General features: G+C 43.9%; 1 protein-coding gene across 1 annotated transcript in view; it reads left to right on the top strand.

Moving 5' to 3' along the window:
• Window positions 1-22,044, top strand: part of LOC139326715 (zinc finger protein 208-like) — a 67,617-nt gene extending 45,573 nt beyond the window's left edge. The window contains exon 9 of the mRNA XM_070956566.1: window positions 20,599-22,044. Coding sequence (XP_070812667.1) covers window positions 20,599-22,044 — 1,446 coding nt within the window. The remainder of the gene's footprint in view (window positions 1-20,598) is intronic.
• Window positions 22,045-24,964: the final 2,920 nt, after the last annotated feature.

Here is a 24,964-nt window from a genome sequence, read left to right as displayed (position 1 = left end):
AAGCCGGAAAAGGCTCATGGAACTCTTTGTCTTGAAAACATATTTAAGTAATAGAATAATGACCAGTCTTTGTTCAGGTTGCAACAATCAAACATAGCCCTGAATCTTGCGCAAATAAACGGATCTATTTGACCCAGGAATGTGCTTCAGCTCCTTATTTCTACAACAGAGAAACTAATTAATCAATGGGATGATTGCAGAGGTGGGTTTCAGGAGGTTCTGACCAGTTCTGGAGAACCGGTAGTGAAAATTCTGACTGGCCCCGCCCCCATCCATTCTCTGCCTCCCAAGTCCCAGCTGATCGGGAGGAAATGGAGATTTTACAGTATCCTTCCCCTGCCATGCCCACCAAGCCATGCCATGCCCACCAAGCCACACCCATCAGAACCGGTAGTAAAAAAATTTGAAACCCATCACTGGATGATTGTCTCCAGAAGTTGTGGGTGCTTCATTATTGGAGGTTTTTAATAGGAAGTTGGACAGTAGCCAGACACACGATAGAGAATATAAGTATAGAACAAAGACAGGGTGTAATTACATATAAAGAAATTCTTAATACAGAGAGAAGTATATTGAAGTTAAAGCCCTTGAGGGTATTAAAGGAAGAAAGGGTAATTCAAACTTGGTTTCAGTATGTACTGTTGTAGAAAGAGAGGACTGAACAACATTCCTAGGTCAGCCAGAGACAGCTTATTGCGCAGTTTCAGAACCAGATTTGTATCTGCAATTCTGAACCAAGAAAAGCTCTGATACAACTGCTTTTATACATTTCCAAGACAAAGGATTTCGGTGAGCACAGCAGTTTTCCATATATGGTTAACATACATTTGTTACATGATAATTGACACTTTCTAATTATTAAATTCCTTCATCATTTTCTAGTTCATAAGATTATCTTTAGCCAAACAACACTCCTTAGTCCTGTGTCCACTGATGCGTAGATTTATGGCTTGCCTTTGATAATGAGTAACTTTTTGTTTCTTATGGATGTCCTTGCATCCTTGACAGCTAGGCCCCTCAGAAGATATATATATTACCAAGATGGAATTTAGCTGACAGTGTAATCTCTAAACAAGCACTTTTCTTTCTTATAATAATGTGAATAGAGAGGGTCCTCCAGTGTTCATATAGCTGACCCTATACCATTCACCTCATTCATATTAGTACAATTACAAGCCAGATGGAGAAAAGACCAGAACATTGGTATTACACAAAGTGAGGAAAATTTGGTAAAACAAATTAGAGACCAGAGTCAAATGCATATAAAAAGGTTGTATAATATATTGATAGAATTAGACTCGGAAACAGAATTAGTTAAGGATTGTATGATAAAATGGGCACAAAACTTTGAACAACCAATAATGATGGAAACATGGAAAAAAATATGGGTAAGAAATGTAAAGTTTCCGCAATTCCTGGAGGAAACATCCTATCTAGATCCGTTCCAGTCGGGTTTCAGGCCTGGACACAGCACGGAAACGGCATTGGTCGCGTTGGTGGATGATCTCTGGAGGGCTCGGGACAGGGGTTATTCCTCTGTTCTGGTCCTATTAGATCTCTCAGCGGCTTTTGATACCATCGACCATGGTATCATGCTGCACCGGCTGGAAGAGTTGGGGGTGGGAGGCACTGTGTTGCGGTGGTTCTCCTCCTTTCTCTCCGACCGGTCGCAGTTTGTGTTGGCAGGGGGGCAGAGGTCGACCTCGAGGCCTCTCATCTGTGGAGTGCCGCAGGGATTGGTCCTCTCGCCCCTTCTGTTCAACATTTATGTGAAGCCGCTGGGTGAGATCATCCGTGGCTTTGGGGTGAGATACCACCAGTACGCTGATGACACCCAGCTGTACATCTCCACCCCAGGCCACCCCAACGATGCCCTTGAAGTGATGTCCCAGTGCCTGGAGGCTGTGCGGATCTGGATGGGGAGGAACAGGCTCAGGCTCAACCCTTCCAAGACTGAGTGGCTGTGGCTCCCGGCATCCCGATATAGTCAGTTGACTCCATCGCTGACTATTGGGGGCAAGTCTTTGGCCCCCACTGAAAGGGCTCGCAATCTGGGAGTCCTCCTGGATAGGCAGCTGTCTTTGGAGGAACATCTAACGGCTGTTACCAGGGGGACCTTTTATCAGGTTTGCCTGATTCGTCAGTTGCGGCCCTTTCTTGATCGGGATTCCTTGTGCACAGTCACTCACGCCCTCGTCACCTCTCGCCTTGACTACTGCAACGCTCTCTACATGGGGCTCCCCTTGAAGAGCACCCGGAGGCTCCAGCTGGTCCAGAATGCAGCAGCGCGGGTAGTGATGGGAGCAACATGGTGCTCCCATGTAACACCGCTCCTGCCCGAGCTGCACTGGCTCCCGGTGGTCTTCCGGGTGCGCTTCAAGGTGTTGGTTATCACCTTTAAAGCGCTCCATGGTATAGGGCCTAGCTATCTCCGAGACCGCCTGCTGCTACCGACGACCTCCCATCGACCCGTGCGCTCCCACAGAGAGGGCCTCCTCAGGGTGCCATCAGCCAAACAATGTAGGCTGGTGGCCCCCAGGGGGAGGGCCTTCTCTGTGGGGGCTCCCACCCTCTGGAATCAGTTGCCCCCGGAGATAAGAAGAATCCATGACCTCAATGCCTTCCGTCGTTCCCTGAAAACCTATCTTTTTCAGCAAGCCGGGTTGGCTTAGAAGAAATTTTTAAATTCTTTTAATTAGTTTGTGATTCTTAACTTTCGGGCCAAAATTTATATATATATTTAAATGTTTTAATATTTGTATTCTATGTTTTTTATCTTGGCTGTACACCGCCCTGAGTCCTCAGGGAGAAGGGCGGTATATAAATTGGAAATTAAATTAAATTAAATTAAATTAAAATTTACACAAGCGCAAAACCTGAGAGAAAACGTTTACAAAATATTTTACAGATGGCATTTAGATCCCAAAAAGTTAGCTTGTATGTATCTGAATTTACAATCTAAATGTTGGAGATGTGACTGTGATGATGCTACTTATTTTCATGTATGGTGGACTTATAAAAAGGTTAAAGCATTTTGGATAAAAATTTGGTGGATTATTCAAAATATTCTTAAAAAGAGGATAAAGTTTACTCCACAGTTGTTTTTGTTCGGTATAATCACGGATTGTACGGTTATAGAGACTAACTTGATCCTGAACCTAATAACTGTAGCAAGATTGTTGGTGGCGCAGTATTGGAAGAAGGAAGATTTGCCTACTATTCAAGAATGGACACTAAAAGTAGCAAACTTAGCAGAGATGGAAAAAATTTCAGCGTATTTGAAGGACTATTCAAATGAGAAATACATGAGGGAATGGAGAAGATGGATAGATTATATTCAAAGTAAATATCGGACTAAAAAATTTCAGATAGCTTATGAATAAATAGAAAGATGTTACTGTGTAATTAAATTAAGTTTGGTAAACAGAGAGTTAAAGCATTAGAGGCTATAGTTAATTAGACTATATTAGATTATGATTGTTGAATGTTATACCCTGTATTTTGCTCTGGGAAGTAGGGAGGGGGGAGGGGAGAGTTGGGGAGGGGGGAGGGAAGGGGGAGATATATAGGTAAACTTTTAAAAAACTTTTCAATAAAAAAAAGAGGAAGTTGGACAACCATTTGTCAGAAAGCGGTTGGACGAGAAGACCTCTAAAGTCCCATCCAACTCTGATAATTCTGTTTTTGGTGTGTATGTGTAAAAAAACTTCAGTGATATTCCTTTGCATTTTAATTTGGATGTATCCTAAATAATGCATTTGAGGGCATTCTTGCCAAAGGAACAATCCTAGGAAATTTTACTTACATCATGTGTGTAATCTTTGGAACTCCTTGCTACTGCAGAAGAGATGATTAATTACTTTGTGCTCAATTTCTTTTCCTTGGAGCCAAGGAGGGGAAGGAGCAACTTTAAGACTTGTGGACGTCAACTCCCAGAATTCCTTAGCCAACTTTGCTGGCTGAGGAATTCTGGGAGTTTGTTAGGCATATGACTATTACCTAACTTAAAATATATAAACCATCAACATATGTTTGCATTGTATTGTATTGTATAGCTTTAAGACTGCTGTATTGAATCATACTGTGTCCTGATTGGTTAGCTCTGTTGAGGGAGCTAGAAACATGGCTTGTTCTCTTTGTTGCTGTATATTCATTTCCGGATGTATACATGACTACTATATATGGGTATGACATGCCCACTTTCTTGGTCCTGCCAGGGAAGCCCAACAAAGATGAGATGTCACATATATAATGAGCGGGGACTTAATCCCATCAGTCCTCTCATTCAACGTAGGCATTGAGAGCAGGCTCTTAACCCCATCAGTCCGCTTTACTATAAATAATATAACCAATCAACGTTGATAGGCTATATTTCCGTGTTTTGCGACTTTTGAAAAGTATATAAGCGCTTGTTTTTCCATCAGAGGGGGTTCAGATGTGGCTACGGCTATATTGCTCTGAACCTTTTGCGCAAATAAATAACAACTCCTTTCGATTCCGAGGTCTGAGTCTCATTATTCCTGCAACATTTTTTTTTCATAGTTAAAAAAAACTTTTACCACTCTTCCAGGAAGAAATGCATTCACTGCCCCGTTTCCCCACCCACCCAACCTTTTTTAACCGGCACGTGTGAGACAAAGAAGGAGGCATGAAAAGTTGAAGGTAAGAAATCTGTTATTCGTGCAAAATTTTGTTTTGAAATTTGTCTCTGCGTCTGCAATTCTTTATTTTTGCTAATTCACCCTCTCTGTATTGGTTTCTGGTCTCTAAACTACTCTTCCGATCCTCGATTTGATTCGTTTTCTTCTTCTTCTTCTTCTTCTTCTTCTTCTTTTTTAATTTGATTTATATGCCGCCCTTCTCCGGAGACTCAGGGCGGCTTACAATGCGTTAAGCAATAGCCTTCATACTTTTGTATATTTATACAAAGTCAGCTTATTGCCCCCACAAACTGGGTCCTCATTTCACCTACCTTAGAAAGGATGGAAGGCTGAGTCAACCTTGAGCCTTGGAGAGATTCGAACCAGCACTAATTGCAGGCAGCTGTGTTAATAACAGGGTGCTTAGACCACTGTACTATCAAGGCTATTTCTTCACTTTTGGATTTTAATTCCTCTCTACTTTCTAATGCAAATCTCATTCTGCCTTTGAAATTGTATCTGAGTAGGAAAAGGGGGGGGGGTTTACTGGTTTATTTATGTTCTTTTAACCATTTTTGTTTATTATTATTTATTTATTTATTTATTTATTTATTTATTTATTTATTTATTATTGCGATTTATATGCTGCCTTTCTCCCTAGGGACTGAAGGCGGTTTACAAAATGACAAATTCCAATACAAATCACAATGAAAATAAAATAAAATCAACAACCCTATTAAAACAGTTTAAAATTATAACGGTGTATCCCCAAACGGATCAGTTGAGTTTATTCAAATTTATATTCCGCCCTTCTCCTAGTGGACTCAGGGCGGTGCACAGCCAGAACTAAAACACGTATCAATACAAAATTTAAAAGAATTAAATAATTTTAAATAATTTAAATAATAATTTATTATTAATTTATTAATAATTATTTAAAGTAATTAAAATAATTTAAATAATTTAAATTAAATAATTTTCCCCTGCTTGTAACGTTTGCCTGAGAAGGGAGGGGCACTGTGGCATCGGATCTCTTCTTTCGCTCAAAATACATTTTTTAAAAAAAAAGTATTACAAGACGGAACCATGATGGAATTAACCAGGGAGAAAACTAATCTAGGACTAAGGAAGATTTCCTGACTGTTGAGACTAATTAATCAATGGGATGATTGTCTCCAGAAGGCGTGGGTGCTTCGTTACTGGAGGTTTTTAAGAGGATATTGGACAAACATTTCTCAGAAGGTTGTTGGATGAGAAGACTGCTAAGGTCCCAGCCAACTCTGATATTCTGTTTTTGGTGTGTGTGTGTGTAAAACTTCAGTGATTTTCCTTTGCATTTTAATTTGGATTTATCCTAAACAATGCATTTGAGGGCATTCTTGTCAAAGGGACAATCCTAGGAAATTTTATTTACAGCATGTGTTTTTGGAACTCCTTGCTACTACTGCAGAAGAGATGATTAATTACTTTATACTAGTGGTGAAATCCAAATTTTTTTACTACCGGTTCTGTGGGCGTGGCTTGGGGGCCATGGCTTGGTGGGCGTGACAGGGGAAGGATACTGCAAAATCTCCATTCCCTCCCCGCTCTGGGGCCAGCCAGAGGTAGTATTTGCTGGTTCTCGGAACTACTCAAAATTTCCGCTACCGGTTCTCCAGAACCTATCAGAACCGGCTGGATTTTACCCCTGGAGAAAACCAATCTAGGACTAAGGAAGATTTCCTGACTGTTGAGATTAATTAATCAATGGGATGGTTGCCTCCAGAATGTATGGGTGCTTCATTATTGGAGGTTTTTAAGAGGAAATTGGACAAACATTTCTCAGAAAGGGGTCGGACGAGAAGACCTCTAATGCAGAGGTGAAATGCTCCCGGTTCGGACCGGCTCGGGCGAGTAGGTATCGGAGATTGAGGCTAGTTCGCCGAACTGGGAGCAATGGCCGGCTGGCCATGCCCCCGAACTGGTCCATGGCCCGCAGTCCTGCCATGCTTGCCTGCCTTCCATGCTGCCTTCCTCGCGTCCCAGTGGTCAGCTTGCGAAGGCAGGCAAGCAGAAGTCCACGTGGAAGGCAGGCAAGCATGGCAGGGCCACGGGAAGGAGCTAGCAATTTACTTCCCCCCCCCCCAAGCAGCGGCTTCACTGCTCAGCCCCGACAAGCTATGCATCCATAGCAATGATTTTGTTCACTGCGGTGGTGCTTCGGGAGGGCAGGTGGACATATTCATTATAGTTGTCAGCTGACAGCCGCTTCCTGAGATCCACGTTGGAGGCCGTTCGTGCCGGCAAACCAGCGCTGCCTTTTTGTCTGCGCTGTTGTTTCTGCTCGAGGTTTGCCAAATTGAGGGAGGGGGGAGAAAGACGGGAATGCTCTTTGCAGAGGCGGCGGCTCCTCCTCCCCCTACCAGCCTTGCTGTAAATCTCAGGGTTTGCCTTACTGGGGGTGGGGGGCGGTGGGGTGGGGTGGGGGAGTGGGGTGGAGAAAGGTCCTGGTGGGAGGGACGTCTGTGGTGCCAGTGACTGCAGCCACGCTCCGGAAAAGCCCCGTTGGAGTGCCAATCAGCCGTGTGCAAGGTGGTGGCCAGTGCAAGAGAAGCAGGATGCCAGACGCTCAGTTCTGCAGACCCACGGAGCCGGGGCGAGGGGTTTGCCCACATACGTTTTTTTTTTATTTATTTATTTGATTTATATGCCGCCCTTCTCCGGAGACTCAGGGCGGCTTACAATGCGTTAAGCAATAGCCTTCATACTTTTGTATATTTATACAAAGTCAGCTTATTGCCCCCACAAACTGGGTCCTCATTTAACCTACCTTAGAAAGGATGGAAGGCTGAGTCAACCTTGAGCCTGGTAAGATTCGAACCTGCAGAAATTGCAGGCAGCTGTGTTAATTACAGGGTGCATTAAACCACTGTACTACCAAGGCTCTGTCTCTGTTTGCCGGCGTCACTGCCTCTTTGCTGGCAAAAATGGCCTTCCGCCACTGCCTCTTTGCCGGCAAAATTATGTAGGCAAGCCCTGCGCCCCGCTAGCGCAGACCATGCTGGAAATTGCCTGACCGGCTCCAACGGGGCTTCAGAGTGCGGCTGCAGTCACTGGCACCACGGACGTTCCCCCCCCCCCCGGATCTTTCTCCCCCCATAAGGCAAATCCTGAGATTTATGGTGAGGCTGGCAGGGGGAGCCGCTTCTGCAAAGAGGATTCCTCCTCAACCAGGACTTTTTCTTCCCCACCCCCCCTTGTAAGGCAAACCCCAGTTTTACGGGGAGGCTGGCAGGGGTAAAGTGAATAAAGTGAATAATATAATAAGGTGAATAAGGTGAATGGGAATAATGTGAATAAAGTAGGAATCATACAGAGTCAGTTAAAGGGTCAGTTATAAGGAAGAAATTTTTTTTATTATTATTATTATATTTAAATTTGTATACCGCCCTTCTCCCGAAGGACTCAGGGCGGTGCGCAGCCAGATTAAAATACATACAATACAAAATTTAAAATAATTTAAAACAGAATTAAATCCAATTGGCTTCCCGAAATATTTAAAACCCATTACCCCTTAAAAACCCTTTAAAAATTTCAAGCCAGCCCAGCTTGCTGGAATAGGAAGGTCTTCAAAGCTCGACGGAAGGTACGGAGGTCTGGGATTAGTCGTATTCCTGGGGGTAGCTCGTTCCAGAGGGCGGGTGCCCCCACAGAGAAGGCCCTCCCCCTGGGGGTCGTCAGTCGGCATTGCTTGACCGACGGCACCCTAAGGAGGCCCTCTCTGTGGGACCAAACTGGCCGATGGGAGGTTATCGGTGGCAGAAGGTGGTCTCGCAAATAGCTGGGCCCTAAACCATGGAGCGCTTTAAAGGTGAGAACCAAATGTGCTTGTCTGGAGATTATATCAGCAAAGTCCCATTATTGGTAATATATCTTCTGATGAGGCCTAGCTGTCACGGAAGGACAGTCATATGGAAAACATCTGAGGGGCATCACTGTCAAAGACCCAAAGACATGTATGTTACAAAGAGTTAATTATTACCTAAGGACAGCAATAAAATCTCCCGTATTAGTAATTACAGAACTAAGGAAGGTTGTCTAGCTAAAGATAATCTTATAAACTAGAAACTAATGGTTTAGTAATTAGAAAATGTCAATTATCATATAACAAGTGTATGTTAACCATATATGGAAAATGCATGAGCTCACCAAACCCTTTGTCTTGGAAACAGGTATAAACAGGTTGTATCAGAGCTTTCAGGGGTTCAGAATTTCAGATACAAATCTGGCTCTGAACCTGCGCAATAAACTGTATCTGGCTGACCCAGGAATGTTTTTCAGTCTTTCATTCCATAACAGGGGGGAGCCACTTCTGCAAAGAGGATTCCTCCTCAACCAGGACTTTTTCTTCCCCACCCCCCTTGTAAGGCAAACCCCAAGTTTTACGGGGAGGCTGGCAGGGACTTGTTTTGCAGTTGTGTCCCTGAGTCGACACAGGGGTGCCGGGGTGTATGTCTCCTTCGGCCGCGGAGAAGCCAGTTAGGTTTGGATCGTGGAATGCTGAAAAGTTAACCCTTGACTCTCCCTGGAGCCCCAAGGTATAGCAGCTGCCTGCTCCTTCCTCTCTACCTCCCGCCTGCCCTCAGTCCCGCACCAAAGTTTGGGAAGCATGGGGAAAGTTTGTGCACTGCACTCCGGGCACGAAAGCAAGCTGTTGCCAGCCGGGTCGTAGGAGGCTGCCTGAGCAGCTCCATGCTCCTCCGGCAGACGCTTCTTCCCTGGAGAAGGGATGGCAGCATACAGCAGTGAGGCAGACCAAATTCTGATATTTACTAACCTTCAAATATTAAAGGCCTAAAACTTTGGCCAAGGTTGACTTTCCTCTTCTGTGCCGATAAAAGGTTGCTGGATTGATGAAGGTATTTGACGAAGGTACTTATCTGTACAAGGGTAACTTGACCCAAAACAAATGCATCCTGTTACTCACTGTTTACTGTACCCTAAATGTCATGTATATCCCCAGATAACAAATGCTGCTTCCTTTATTACCCTGGAGGTGTCTTTCAATCCCTTATCTTCTTATGTTTTGTCTTGAGACACTGACCAGAGAACATGAATGTGTTAGTGGGTGTTTATTATTTCCTCTCCTCTTTGATCCTTGCAAACTGATGGAGGTTAGTTCTTACGTGTTAAATGTAACGCTCCCTGATATGCATATGCAATTGGATTGTATAAATACTTGTCATGAAGGACCCCTCGGGGTTCAAACTTTTGTTTGCCTTTGGGCTGTTTGAACCGTGCACAATAAACTCTTTCCTGCGTTGAAGAGCTTGGCCTGGTCCCGTTTCTTTTCCTGCAACAGCAGAAGTGCTCTTGTTGTAGAATGATGGGACCAAACAACATTCCTTAGTCAGCCAGAGTCAGTTTATTTGCGCAGTTTCAGAACCAGATTCTGCCATTCTGAACAAGGAAAGAGTTCTGATATAACTGCTTTTATACATATCCAAGACAAAGGATTCTGCTGGCACAGCAGTTTTCCATATATGGTTAACATACATCCGTTACATGACAATTGACACTTTTTTAATTACCAAATTCCTACATTAATTTATAGTACATGAAGATAATTTTACCTAAACATCCTCCTTAGTTCTGCATCCGCTGATGCGTAGATTTATGGCTTCCTTTGATAATAATTAACTTTTGTTTCAAAAGGATGTCCTTGAATTCTTGCCAACTAGGCCCTTTAGAACAGTGGTTCTCAACCTTCCTAATGCCGCGACCCTTTAATATAGTTCCTCATGTTGTGGTGACCCCCAACCAGGGGTGAGTTCTAAATTTTTTTACTACCGGTTCTGTGGGCGTGGTTTGGAGGTCATGTGACCGGGTGGGCGTGGCTAGCTGGTCATGTGACCGGGTGGCCATGGCTATGTGTATAGGGACTACTCAGAGGGCTGAAAAAAGTCATTTCTGACAGGTCCTCTCACTTTTGACTGGTCCTCACACTTATGACCATCCTCACATTTATGCCCGTGCAGCATTCTTAACAACCATGTCACTCATTTCACAACTGCTTCTCTTCACCATGGTGATAAGATAGGGCGCAAAACGTAAAATGTGAGGACAGTCGTAAGTTTGAGGACTGGTCAAAAGTGCGAGGACCAGTCAAAAATAACTTTTTCAGCCCTCTGAGTAGTCCATATGCACAAAAGGACTACCCAGAGGGCTGAAAAAAGTCATTTCTGACAGGTCCTCGCACTTTTGACTGGTCCTCACACTTATGACCATCCTCACATTTATGCCCGTGCAGCATTCTTAACAACCATGTCACTCATTTCACAACTGCTTCTCTTCACCATGGTGATAAGATAGGGCAAAAAACATAAAATGTGAGGACAGTCGTAAGTTCGAGGACTGGTCAAAAGTGTGAGGACCAATCAAAAATAACTTTTTCAGCCCTCTGAGTAGTCCATATACATAAAAGGATACAGCAATAGACAGGGATGAAGGAAGGGAAGGGAAATTAGAGTAGGAGTGAGGGTAAGAGGGGGAGGAAGAGAGGAGGAGAAGGAGAAAGGAAGAGGAAGTAGGGAGGAGGAGAAGAGGGTGGGGGAAAGAGAAAGTAAGAAGGAAAGAAAAGAGAGAGGTGGTAGGTTTGAGGAGAAAGATTGCTGTACAATAAAAAAGATGAAAGGGAAGAAAGCCAACCCCAAACAAATATAAAGATATTAAGATAAAGAATGGATTGTTAAACTTTAAAGAATAAAAGAGAACAAATATGAATAAATAGCAATAATTAGAAACACACATACAAACATACAATGTATTTTCTTTGAACAGAATATTTGGCTGGTTCACAAATTTAAACAGTGTTTAGTCATTTTAATTAAATTTACAATTTCTATATTTCCTTTTTGCCATATTTATTCCTCATCTATTTTTTTAAAAAAACAATATTACCCTTCATCCTCATCTCTAATCTTAATCAAATTCAATTTTTCCCTTCTATTCTATATTATACCCCTTCCCATTGTCATCTATTTTTATATCCATCCTCACGTTGTTTAATTATGTAATTATGTAATACAGTTGTTTAATACAAATTCAACATTTTAATATAAATCAATTAGTTATAAAACTATCTTTTTTGTATATTAATCAATATGAACATGAATATTCCAATTATTTCCATGCAATCCAATTTCTTACAAATCAATTAATTATATTTACCAATAATAATAAACCAAATAATTTCCCCCTTATAGTCCTCCAAACCACAACTTAAGCATTTCTGCTTTCAACACAATATACAATTAATAGTATCTCAATTATTACAATTCCCTAGTTAAATAGAGCTTTTTTTCTTTTGTGTTTTAAAATCTTGAACTCTCCTCTTTTGCCCTAAATTTCCCATTGTTTGCAGTTTTGCACCTACCTTTTTTGGTGAGGAAAAAGAAAAAGAAATCTCTCTCTGCCTCATTTTGTCACGTTGCAGCAAAGACCCTGCTTTACTTTCGCTTTCGCTTTTCAGCATAGCTAGGGGGAAAAAAATCTGCTCCAGGAACTCTTTGCAGCTAGCAACAGAACAGAGCCCTGCGCAAAACAGCTGAGAGCAAACCTGCTGAGAGTGGGGAAGCCGAGCTAATCAACTTGTGCTAATTAACCTATGCGGAAGCTGTAAGGGTCTGTTTTTTCTATTTTTGCAGGCATCGGTCTACTCATTTGTTTTCTTTTAACACTGATCACCTGTAGGGCGGCCCTTTGAAGCCCCGCGGCAAGAGTTTAAACAGTTTTTTTTCCCTCTAGCCATCAGCTGGGACTCAGGAGGCAGCCGGGACTCAGGAGGCAGAATGAAAAATCGGGACTTTTTTAAAACGCCGCGGGACGCGGGACAAATTGCTAAAAATCGGGACAACTCCTTTTGATTCCGAGGTGAGTCTCAGTATTCCTGCAACACTAGGAAATTTTATTTACAGTATGTGTTTTTGGAACTCCTTGCTACTGCAGAAGAGATGATTAATTACTGTGTGCTCTGTGTGCTCAATTTGTTTTTCTTTTCCTGGGAACCAAGGAGGGGAAGGGAAATCTTTTACAGTGAACCAAATTGGTCTTGTGTTTATGGCCACAGGCTACAAAGCTGGAGAACTGTGAATTCAAATCCTACTTTGGCCATGAGGGCCAGCTGAGTGATTTTGAGCTGGTTATTTTTTCCCCCTTCAGCCCTAGGAGGGGAGGCATTGGAAAACTGAGGCAGGAGGGTAAAATTGCTATTAAAGTATTATAAATGCATAAACAGGATTAGCAGAAGTTGCTTTGCTTATATGTATGTTACAAGGTTTAGGAAAGAACAGATGTACTTGTACGCTTAATGACTTATGATTCCTGTAACGAAGATATTGCAAGGAGACTCCACTGAAAGTAACAGATGGTGTAAGATAATGTCTTATATGGAATATGTGTCAGATAACTTCTCCTTTTTTATGTTATGCTGGGGTGTAGCTAGACAAGTGTAATGAAGTGGTAACCCAAAAAGGGAAGCTGGGGTTGCAAAATGTATAAAAGACAAACCTTGGGCATAGCCCAGGACTCAGAATCTGCCATGCTAAAGCTCTGAACCTTTGCTCAAATAAACCTGTGTTGTCCAACCTCTGTGGTCTTGTCTCCTGAATCGGTAATAAGAGTTTCCTGCAACAAAACCACATCTCTATCTGTAGGCCCCAACTAGGCAGTTCTTTGCAAAATGATTTCCCTAACATAGGTTACAAATGTCCTCTCTAGGACCTTCCACTCACTCTCCTTAACCTCTAGAGCAGTGATGGTGAACCTATGGCACATGTAGCCATATTGGTGGGCACGTGAACTCAGCTCCGGCACACCGGCCAGCTGATTTTTGGGCCTTCTGGGCCCACCAGAAGTAGGGAAACAAGCCTGCCTCTGGAGGACCTTGGGGGGTGGTGAGGGACCTGTTTTTCTCTCTCCCCAGCCTCCAAAGCCTTTCTAGGAGTCTGGGGAGGGCAAAAACAGCCTTCCCCATCCCCCAGAGGCCCTCTGGAAGCCAGAAATGGCCCATTTGCCAACTTCTGGTCCTACGCATGCACACAAAACACCACCACCACCACCATCCCCGCTCCTGGCACGTGATCACAAAAAGGTTAGCCATCACTGCCCCAGAGCTCATCAGAAAAATGTTTCATTGCATGCGGATGAGTGTTGTTTCAGTGGTTAAATCTACACCTTTTAATTCTTGGAATTGATTTTCTTTTCCATCTCAGATAAACAAAGTGGAGTCATTTGAACTTCTTGGCATACAAAAATTATCTCTTGGGAAAGAGCTGAAAGGCTTTCTGGCGTCTTTCCAGTGTGTACAGGATCGGTCATATGAATTAAAAGGCATTTGGAGATCCACAAGATTCCTTGGATCCATTTGGAGTTGCGTTTCAGGACAGGGAAAGAATGGAAACACAACCTTCAGCCACTGAGAGAACTGGAAAAGGCCCTTCTGCTGTTCAGCCTGAGACCTGTGGGGAGATCTGGGCAAGAACTAGGCAGAAGATCCTGGAGGAGGAAACCATCATCTGTTCAGAAGTTCAGCCCTGGAACTTCAGGAGCTTCCAATACCGGGAGGCTGAGGGTCCCCGAGGACTTTGCAGCCGACTCCATGACTTTTGTAGGCGATGGCTGAGACCAGAAAAGCACACCAAAGCCCAGATGCTGGACCTGGTGGTTCTGGAGCGGTTCCTGGCTCTTCTGCCCCCAGAGATGGAGGGCTGGGTGCGGGAGTGTGGAGCAGAGACCAGCTCCCAGGCGGTGGCCCTGGCTGAAGGCTTCCTCCTGAGCCAGGTGGAGGAGCAGAAGGAGCAGGTTGAGTTGCAGGTGAGAAACCTTCATCTGGATAAGAACCCAGAAGGGAATTTTAAAAAAATGTGTTTGAATTTTTCCTTCGCAGACTTTTCTGGCATTCATAATATGTGGAGATGTTTAGGTTTTAGGTTTTATTTGATTTATATACCACCCTACTCCCGAAGGACTCATAAATACAAAATTTAAAAACATAATAAAGCCGAATTAAACAATTTGGCCCAAGACAATTTAAAACACCCCAATGATTAAGAATAGATTTAAAATTTACATTTAAAAGGGAAAAAGGGAAGATTGACTGGAACGGATCCAGATACACTGTTTCATCCAGGTACTGGGGGAGCTGTCGCGCAACCACACTCTCAATAACCTTTGCCACAAAGCGAAGGTTGGAGACCGGACGATAATTAGACAACACTGCCGGGTCCAGGGAAGGCTTCTTGAGGAGAGGCCACACCACCACCTCTTTCAAGGCAGCGGGGAAGTCACCCTCACCCAATGAAGCATTTATAATCCCCTGGAGCCAGCCTCGCATCACCTCCAGAGAAGCCAGCACTAACCAGGAGGGGCATGGGTCCAACAAACATGTGGTCGCATTCAGTCTCCCTAGAATCCTGTCAGAATGTGCGGACATTGTACAATTCATTTTTTACTCAGCCTCACTGATGGATATTGGGGATTTTCAGGTTGTGCTCAGAGAACAAGGGTCCACTTCATCTTGTGTGATGTCCATTAATTCTTCTCTCTTGTCTCTTATTTCAAGTCCTTTGCTGTGGAGATCAGCGATCCTGAGGGAAGGAAGAATCTATCAAATCCCTTCCAGGAGACGTTTCTCAGGAGGATCTCTCAGGAAGATCCAAGTCAGGATACCTCAGGAGGTAACTGAAGGTCCTCCCATTCTCCAGAGAAATCCCCGCTATCTCCTGTTCTGTAGAATAGCTTGTCCTATTTTGTTAATTTTGCGTGTTAAAATTCTGTCTTCCTCACAGTATTTATTTATTTATTTTATTTATTATTTATTTATTAATCAAATTTCTATACCGCCCTACTCCCGAAGGACTCAGGGCGGTGAACAGCCAAGATAAAATACAGACAATACAAATATTAAAAATCCCTTAAAATTATTAAATATTTCGGCCGAAACACAGATTAAAACACCCAATTTATAAAAACACGAATTAAAAAATTTAAAATTTAAGAATTTAAAAGAGGGGAGTTAGGCCAGGCCAGCTTGCTGAAATAGAAAAGTTTTGAGAGCACGGCGAAACGTGCGCAGGTCCGGGATCTTCCGTATCTCTGGGGGGAGCTCGTTCCAGATGGTAGGTGCCCCCACAGAGAAGGCTCTCCCCCTGGGGGCCGCCAGTCGACACTGTTTGGCCGACGGCACCCTGAGGAGCCCCTCTCTATGGGAGCGTACTGGTCGGTGAGAGGCTATTGGTAGCAGAAGGCGGTCTCGTAGATACCCCGGTCCGATGCCATGGAGCGCTCTAAAGGTGGTAACCAAAACCTTGAAGCGCACCCGGAAGACCACCGGGAGCCAGTGCAGCTCGCGCAGGAGGGGGGTCACATGGGAGCGCCACGTCGCTCCCATAACCACCCGCGCGGCCGCATTCTGGACCAGCTGGAGCCTCCGGGTGCTCCTCAAGGGGAGCCCCATGTAGAGAGCATTGCAGTAGTCCAAGCGGGAAGTGACAAGAGCATGAGTGACCGTATTTAACGAGTCCCGATCCAGAAAGGGACGCAACTGGCGAATCAGGCGGACCTGATAAAAAGTCCCCCTGGCCACGGCCGTCATATGCTCTTCTAAAGACAGCCGTGAGTCCAGGAGGACACCCAAGTTGCGAGCCCTCTCCGTGGGGGCCAGTGACTCGCCCCCAATAGTCAGTGATGGCACCAACTGACTATATCGGGATGTCGGAAACCACAGCCACTCGGTCTTGGATGGGTTGAGCCTGAGTCTGTTTCTCCCCATCCAGATCCGCACGGCCTCCAGGCACCGGGACATCACTTCAAGGGCATCATTGGGGTGGTCCGGGGTGGAGATGTACAGCTGAGTATCGTCAGCGTACTGGTGGTACTTCACCCCGAAACCACGGATGATCTCACCCAGCGGCTTCACATAAATGTTGAACAGAAGGGGCGAGAGGACCGACCCTTGTGGCACCCCACATACAAGGGGCCTCGGGGTCGACCTCTGCCCCCCTGTCAACACAGACTGCGACCGGTCAGAGAGAAAGGAGGAGAACCACCGTAGGACGGTGCCCCCCACCCCTAACTCCTCTAGCCGGTGCAGCATGATACCATGGTCGATGGTATCAAAAGCCGCTGAGAGGTCTAATAGGACCAGGACAGAGGAACAACCCCTGTCCCGAGCCCTCCAGAGATCATCAACCAACGCGACCAATGCCGTTTCCGTGCTGTACCCAGGCCTGAAGCCCGACTGGAACGGATCCAGATACGACGATTCATCCAGGTACTGGGGGAGCTGTCGCGCTACCACACTCTCAACAACCTTCGCAATGAAGCGAAGGTTGGAGACCGGACGGTAATTTGCCAACACTGCCGGGTCCAGGGAAGGTTTCTTGAGGAGAGGCCTCCTCAAGAAGAATAGAATGAAGATAATGCCTTATGATGGAACTGAAACAATCGTTGAACCTACAACTCAAGTAAGAGAAGGATAATAAAAAATAAGGCTATTACAGTGTTAGCATCTGTTAAGTAGAGAGTGTTCCTTTTAGTAATTCTTGATTATGTAAATCTTCTCAATAATATTTATTTATTTATTTATTTATTTATTTATTTATTTATCATTGCGATTTATATGCCGCCATTCTCCCGAAGGACTCAGGGCGGCTTACAAAAACAGTAAACAATACAAATCACAATGCAAATGAAAATCCCCAATTAAAAACATATTAAAATTATTACAATGTACAACCCCCAACGGATCAAGTTATTTGGTGGAAAAGCCATGTCTTCAGTTCGCGGCAAAAGGAGAGGAGGTCAGAGGCTATCCTGAGCTCGGTGGGCAGAGCATTCCAGAGGGTCGGTGCTCCAACAGAGAATGCTCTCCCCCTGGGGGCCGTCAGCCGACATTGTTTGGCCGACGGCACCCTAATAACTGAAATAATCACATTAGCACAGGGGTGCCAAACTCAATTTAATTGAGGGCTGTCTCAGCATTGTGTTTGTCCTCGGGGGCTGGGGTGGGGAGTGGGGGTGTGGCCCAGCTGATAGGGATCCAGTAGAAAGTTGGGATTCCTTTTACCAAATGGCACTGAAAGTGCATATCTGTGCTTGGGATAATTAAACAATCGGACAAATCTTGTAAATCCTCCTGGTCTTATTGTGTTGTTTTTCTTTTTTCAGGAGGGTCTTGTATCATTTGAGGAGGTGACTGTGTATTTCTCCAAGGAAGAGTGGTCTCAGCTGGATCCAGAACAAAGAGCGCTGCATTGGGAAGTCATGCTGGAAAATCATAGGAACCTGGCCTCTCTAGGTAAGGGTTTGCTACGGTCCACTCACAAAATTTGGGAAGACAGTTTTAAATTAGATGAAATGAACTATTTCTTTTTTCTTTTTGTTATAAGTTTATTGAAGATATTTTGTTGGAATAAAAGCAATAAAAATTCTGAAAAAGAAATAAAGAAGACAGTGGACAATGCATTAATAAGAAAAAAAAATAATGAAATTAAAAAAGGAAAGGGGGGGAAAAGACGAAGTAATAAAAAAGTTATAACCTAGCCTCTCTAACGTTAGATCATAGTTTTCTCCTTCACATAATTTATCCTTTCTAATCTTCAAACAACTTCACTTTTTTTCTTTTTTCAGCAAAAAGTCCTTCAGGGGTTTTCCAATCACTAATCAATACAGATATTAGCCTTTCTCTAATCAAAAGAAGTCAATTTGGTCATCTTTGATAATTCTGTCATTTTCGCCAACCATTTTACCATTATTGTAGAATGTATTGTATACCCTCCATCTTTGGTGGTAAAAACAGTCTCACTGTGATTATCACACTCAGAAACAGTCTCATGACTGTTTTCCAGCTTCCTGTTCCTTAGTCCCAACACAAAGTGTTCTGATTTCAGTTGGATGTTGATCTTGAAAGTTCTCTGTATCATTGAATGTCTTTGAATCCAAAACGAGCCTTCTGCTTGTCACATTTCCAGTATAGGTTTGAGTTACCTTTATACATTTTAGAGCATTTTTCTGGTATCCTATACCAATGCTATATCTATATATATAAAAGTGAAAACAACATACGCATTAATCACAAAATCTCCAGAACCATAAAGCCTACAAACTTGAAATTTGCCATGTATGTTCCTCTTGGCTTCTAGGTGCTCACTAAGAAAGGGTTTTTCAAAATGACCATCTCCCCGTTTCATAAAGAAGGGAATAGGAGAAGTTCAATGGGGCCAGCCTGAGGGAAAGAAGGGAGTAGGAGAGGAGAGGCTTCTGTGGGGCAAACCTGAGGGAGAAAAGGGGAGAGGAGAGGAGCGGCTTCTGTGAGGCTAGCCTGAGGGAGAGAAGTGGAGAGGAGAGGCCGATCGTAACTACTCATTAATTTTCAAACTCTAAGTGTCGATTTATCAAGCCCGATCACATAGTCTAGTAGCGGAGGATGGGCATTCAGCTAGTCACTTTATAAAAGTTGCCCTTTAGATCATAACATCACGTACATTTCAGTGCTAACAATCACATTTTTTCCCGCTGTTACATCTACATATTATGATACAACGTCTTTGCTCACTGTATCATACATTTTAAACCTATTTGTAGCTTTTAGGTATTACATGTTTATTTTTTCTGTATCATTAAGATTCAAATTCTGTTTTATGTTGTTGAATACCATAGGTCCATTTTCCCCACCTTGAATCTGTCCGATAACAATATGAAAACCATATTGTAGGACAACTATACCCTTCTGCCATCAGCTGCTCTTGATTTCATTTGCCTTCTGCTTCTCTTCTGTAAGATGCTCCTTGTGCCAAGAGCCATTAAGTTATTTTGGAGCACAGTCTGGATTTATATTGGTTTCATGTTCTCAATTGGCACTTCTAACACCCTGGTTTTTAAAATATAGATTAATCCTAACTTAGAATAACAGAGTTGGAAGGACCTTGGAGGTCTCCTAGTCCAACCCCCTGCTTAGACAGGATACCCTACACCATTTCAGACAAACGGTTATCCAATCTCTTCTTTAAAACTTCCAGTGTTGGCGCATTTACAACTTCTGGAGGCAAGTTGTTCCACTGATTAATTGTTCTCACTGCCAGGAAACTTCTCCTTAGTTCTAGGTTGCTTCTCTCCTTGATTAGTTTTCCCCCATTGCTTCTTGTCCTGCCCTCAGGTGCTTTGGAGAATAGCTTGACTCCCTCTTCTTTGTAGCAGCTCCTGAGATACTGGAACACTGTTATCATGTCACCCCAGTCCTTCTTTTCATCAGAGTAGACATACCCAGTTCCAGCAACTGTTCTTTATGTTTTAGCCTCCAGTCCCCTAATCATCTTGGTTGCTCCTCTCTGCACTATTTCTAGAGTTCATTGTACTACAAATTTCGATGCCATCCAAATCTTAGGTCACGCTCTTCTAAGTCCAAGTCAAATTTTCAAAGGCCATCTCTGCGTCTAAGAAGATTGATGTAGTTTGTTTTTCATTATATTCAAACTTCCTACAGATTGCACTTTCCCCCTAATCTTGCTATTATTTTCATTTTTTTTTCTTTTCCTGTGAAGGTAATAATGGGGAAGAAGATGAAGATTCTGGGGAACTATTCCGAACAATTACTTCTGGAGATAGTATGGAGAACCCTAAAATTCAAATGGAAGTAGAAAGCTGTGAGAGAAATCAGTCAAATAATTGGAATCAGGAAAGCTCATCGTCTCTTCATGTTCCAATGCAAGATTTTGTTGCCCAACAAGGAAAAACAAATAAAAAATCTATTGGGAATAACATGAAACTATTCAGAGACAAATTAGATGTAGATAAACACGATCAAGCTGAAACCAAAGGAGAAGATTATATATGCAGAGACAATGGAAAAACTGACAAACAGACTTTCTTTTTTCCTCATGAAAATGGGTCCGGTACATCTCAAAAAAGGACCTACACAGAGAAGAAGAGATATAAATGCATGGAGTGTGGGAAAACCTTTATCAAGAACAATCAACTTACAAATCATAAAAGGATCCACACAGGAGAGAAGCCCTATCAAAGCATGGAATGTGGAAAGAGTTTTATTCACAACAGACAACTTTCTTCACATAAAAAGATCCACAAAGTGGACAAGCCTTACAAATGTACGGACTGTGAAAAGAGCTTCACCGAAAAGAGAAACCTAACTATCCATAAAATGATCCACACAGGGAAAAGGCCTTATAAATGCATGGAGTGTGGGAAGACCTTTATTCGGAAGGCTCACCTTAAATCACATAAAATGATCCACACAGGAGAGAAGCCCTTTAAATGCATGGAGTGTGGGAAGACCTTTACTCAAAGAGGTAGTCTTACTTCCCATTACTGGATCCATACAGGGGAGAAGCCGTATAAGTGCACAGAGTGTGGAAAAAGCTTCTGTGACAATTCTTCCCTTACTGTTCATAAAAGGATCCACACAGGAGAGAGGCCCTATAAATGCACGGAATGTGGAAAGAGCTTCCCTAAGAGCAGTGATCTTGTTTCCCATAAAAAGATCCACACGGGGGAGAGGCCACACAAATGCATGGAGTGTGGAAAGAGCTTTACTAAGAACAGTCAACTTATTTACCATAGTAGTATCCATACAGGGGAGAAGCCCTATAAATGCATGGAGTGTGGAAAGAGTTTTACTAAGAACAGTCAACTTATTTACCATAGTAGGGTCCATACAGGAGAGAAGCCCTATAAATGCATGGAGTGTGGAAAGAGCTTTACTATGAACAGTCAACTTATTTACCATAGTAGGGTCCATACAGGAGAGAAGCCCTATAAATGTATGGAGTGTGGAAAGAGCTTCTCTCACAGTAATTCTCTTCCTTCCCATTACTTGGTCCATACAGGGGAGAAGCCATATAAGTGTACAGAATGTGGAAAGAGCTTCTCTCAAAGTTCTTCTCTTAATTTTCATAAAAGGATCCACACAGGAGAGAAGCCCTATAAATGTATGGAGTGTGGAAAGAGCTTCTCTTATAGTACTTCTCTTACTTCCCATTACTCGGTCCATACAGGGGAGAAGCCATATAAGTGTACAGAGTGTGGAAAGAGCTTCTCTCAAAGTTCTTCTCTTAATTCTCATAAAAGGATCCATACAGGAGAGAAGCCCTATAAATGCGTGGAGTGTGGAAAGAGTTTCTCTCATAGTACTTCTCTTACTTCCCATTCCCGGATCCATACAGGAGAGAAGCCCTATAAATGTATGGAGTGTGGAAAGAGCTTCTCTCATAGTAATTCTCTTACTTCCCATTCCCGGATCCATACAGGAGAGAAGCCCTATAAATGTATGGAGTGTGGAAAGAGCTTCTCTCATAGTAATTCTCTTACTTCCCATTCCCGGATCCATACAGGAGAGAAGCCCTATAAATGAATGGAGTGTGGAAAGAGCTTCTCTCATAGTAATTCTCTTACTTCCCATTACTCGGTCCATACAAGGAAGGGGGATTTTGCAGTATCCTTCCCCTTCCATGCCCACCAAGCCATGCCCACAGAACCAGTAGTAAAAAAATTTGGATTCCACCACTGATAATAATCCTCATAAATGCTAGACTTACTTCAATATGATCCAAATAAGACAAAGTGAAGTCTCGATCCTTTCTTATGGTTTTAGCTAAGTAGGAGGTTGTAAAGCCAAAATGAGAACCAGTGAAGATGAACCAGTGGAGATTAAGAGATTAATCATTTCAAGAAACTCCCTCTGAGAGTTGCAGGTAAAAATGCAATTGGTCCTGAATCCCCTATTTGAGTTTGAGTTTGAGTTTTCCTTTGCTTAATCTTGTCCCAATCCACCTTTCCACCCAGCTCTGCATTATATAATGCACGAAAGAAAACCACAAGGAGAATGAGGTAATAGTGATGCTGAATTATAAGATGCAACTAAGAGGCTCTGTGTCCTAACTCTGTAGTTTTCTCTCCTCGCCTTCTCTCATGTTGGCTCTAAAATAAGAGTCAAGAGAGGACTTAAAGTGTGCTGCCATAAGACATGCTGAATAGAGGTGGGTTCTACTTACCTTTACTACCGATTCGCAATGGAAGCGCACCCGTGCACGGAAGCTTCTGCACATGTGCAGATAGCCAAATATGACATCAGAACTGGTGGGTGGAGCCTCCCACCCAGGGGTGGGTCTACTTACCTTTACTACCGGTTCACAATGGGGCTGTGCGCGCTTCTGCACATGCTGTTTTGTCCCCGTACAACGCACACACCCAACCAGCCAGCCGAGGGTTAAATAAACTCTTCAAACACTCAACGTCAGTGATAAGGAACTTGGCAGCAACTCTGTGGCTGCCTGCCAAAAACTTTTACTCCGATAACACAGACAAAAATACACACAGTTTGAATAGTCCAGTTTGTAATTAAATCCACAGCAAATAGGTGTTGTGTCCGAAGGTGCAAAGTGCCTCGCCAGAGATTAGCTTTGTCCGTCACAGAGTCCGAATGGCCACCACACTCCCTTTTATAGCCTGTGGGGTGTGGTCCAGTGACTCAGCTAATCTCTCGCACGCCTTCCCCTCTGCTGTGCACGCTTCTCCCTGCGCCTCTGGCGAGGGTCCAGCCAGCACTTATCTTCCTCGTCGCTGTCCACCTGTGGCTGCGGGGATGTGCTTGGCTCTGAGCCTATCGTTTGGCCTTCGGTGTCCGCCAGAGGCATTGCCAGAGAGGAGGGTCCTGGAGAGGGAGGCCTTGCCAACTCCTCCCCCTCACTCTCAGAGTCTGCATCTGTCGATAGCCCAGGCTCAGGCAACAGAGCCACAACACATGCACAGAAGTGTCCTGATGACGTTGGGGTCAGTGGGCGGAGCCTCCCACTGGTTTTACTACCAGTTCTATAAAACCGGTCCGAACCAGGGGCAACCCACCACTGTTCCCGCTGCTTTTACTAGAGGTTCTCAAGAACCGGACAGAACCAAGAGCAACCCACCACTGATGCTGAAATATCAGCAAAGGAAATGGACTTTGGAAACTGTGAGGCCAGAAATTTAGATAGGAGAAGCACTCCACGGATGCGTGGGAGACGTCTGCTAGATCTGAGTGTGTTCCAAATCGCAAAACAGTTACTGCGTCTTGGACAGGAAAATAACTGAACTCAAGACTTGTTTCTACTGCATAAAATAGGGATATGAGATGGGCAATAGGAACAAGGAAGTATTTGTCAATCAAAAGTGTCTTTATGCCACAGAATCTCCCCCGCCCCCGAAAAAATCCATGTAAATGTATATAGCAGTGATGGCTAACCTTTTTGCCATCGCGTGCCAAAAGCGGGGGGAGTGGGGGGGTCGCAGGTGCGGGTGCCCACATCCATAATTCAATGCGCCCCGCCCTCCTGCGCATGTGCACGTGACCCCCCCATACTTCCCTCTGCTTTTGGCACGTGATGGCCCAGTGGGCTCGGTAGGCCCGTTTTTTCCCCTCCCCAGGCTCCAGAGGCTTTCTAGGAGCCTGAGGAGGGCAAAAAAAGCCTTCCCCATCCCCCTGGAGGCCTTCCAGAGGCCAGAAACAGCCAGTTTCCTGACTTCCGGTGGGACCGGAAGGCCTGAAAATCAATTGGCTGGTGCACACATCCACGCTGGAGCTGAGCTAGGGCAACACTCGCGTGCCCACCAATATGGCTCCGCGTGCCACGTGTGGCACCCGTGCCATAGGTTCGCCATCACGGGTATATAGCATGACAAGAGCTTCAGAGCCAGAGTTTCCTTTTCGCCAAAGGAGCCACAGTGGTGAGAAGGCTTATAAATTTTTGGTCCTGTGAAAAGTGACAAGGGGCTTGCAAAAGCTAAGACAGATTGTATTACATTTACCTGTAACCTTACATTAATAAAATACAATTTGTATGATTTTTTTCCTGTCATTTTAATGTGAATAAAGTAGGAATCATACAGAGTCAGCTACATGACCTCTAAAGGACCCTCTCTATTCACATTATTATAAGGGAGAAATGTGCTTGTTTGGAGATTATATTATAGTCAGCTAAACCCCCGGTCTTCTGCCACCAATAGCCTCCCACCGACCAGTCCGTTTCCACAGAGAGGGTCTCCTCAGGGTGCCATCAGCCAAGTTATGTCGGCTGGAGACACCCAGGGGGAGGGCCTTCTCTGTGGGAGCCCCAGCCCTGTGGAATGAATTGCCCCCGGAAATACGTAAGATCTCCGACCTCCGGGTGTTTCGCTGCGCACTGACCCTGTTGTTCCGCCAGGCAGGGCTGTCAACATAATAATTTTAAATTGGGGTATTTTAATTTTTAGGGTTTTAAATCGGCCAAATCTATTTAATTATTTTAATTTTTAATTAT

Source organism: Pituophis catenifer, unplaced genomic scaffold (assembly GCF_029215685.1).
Source record: "Pituophis catenifer annectens isolate HBS135680 unplaced genomic scaffold, rPitCat1.0.hap2 SCAF_87, whole genome shotgun sequence".
Lineage (NCBI taxonomy): Eukaryota > Metazoa > Chordata > Lepidosauria > Squamata > Colubridae > Pituophis > Pituophis catenifer.
This window is presented reverse-complemented; position numbering and strand designations above follow the sequence as displayed.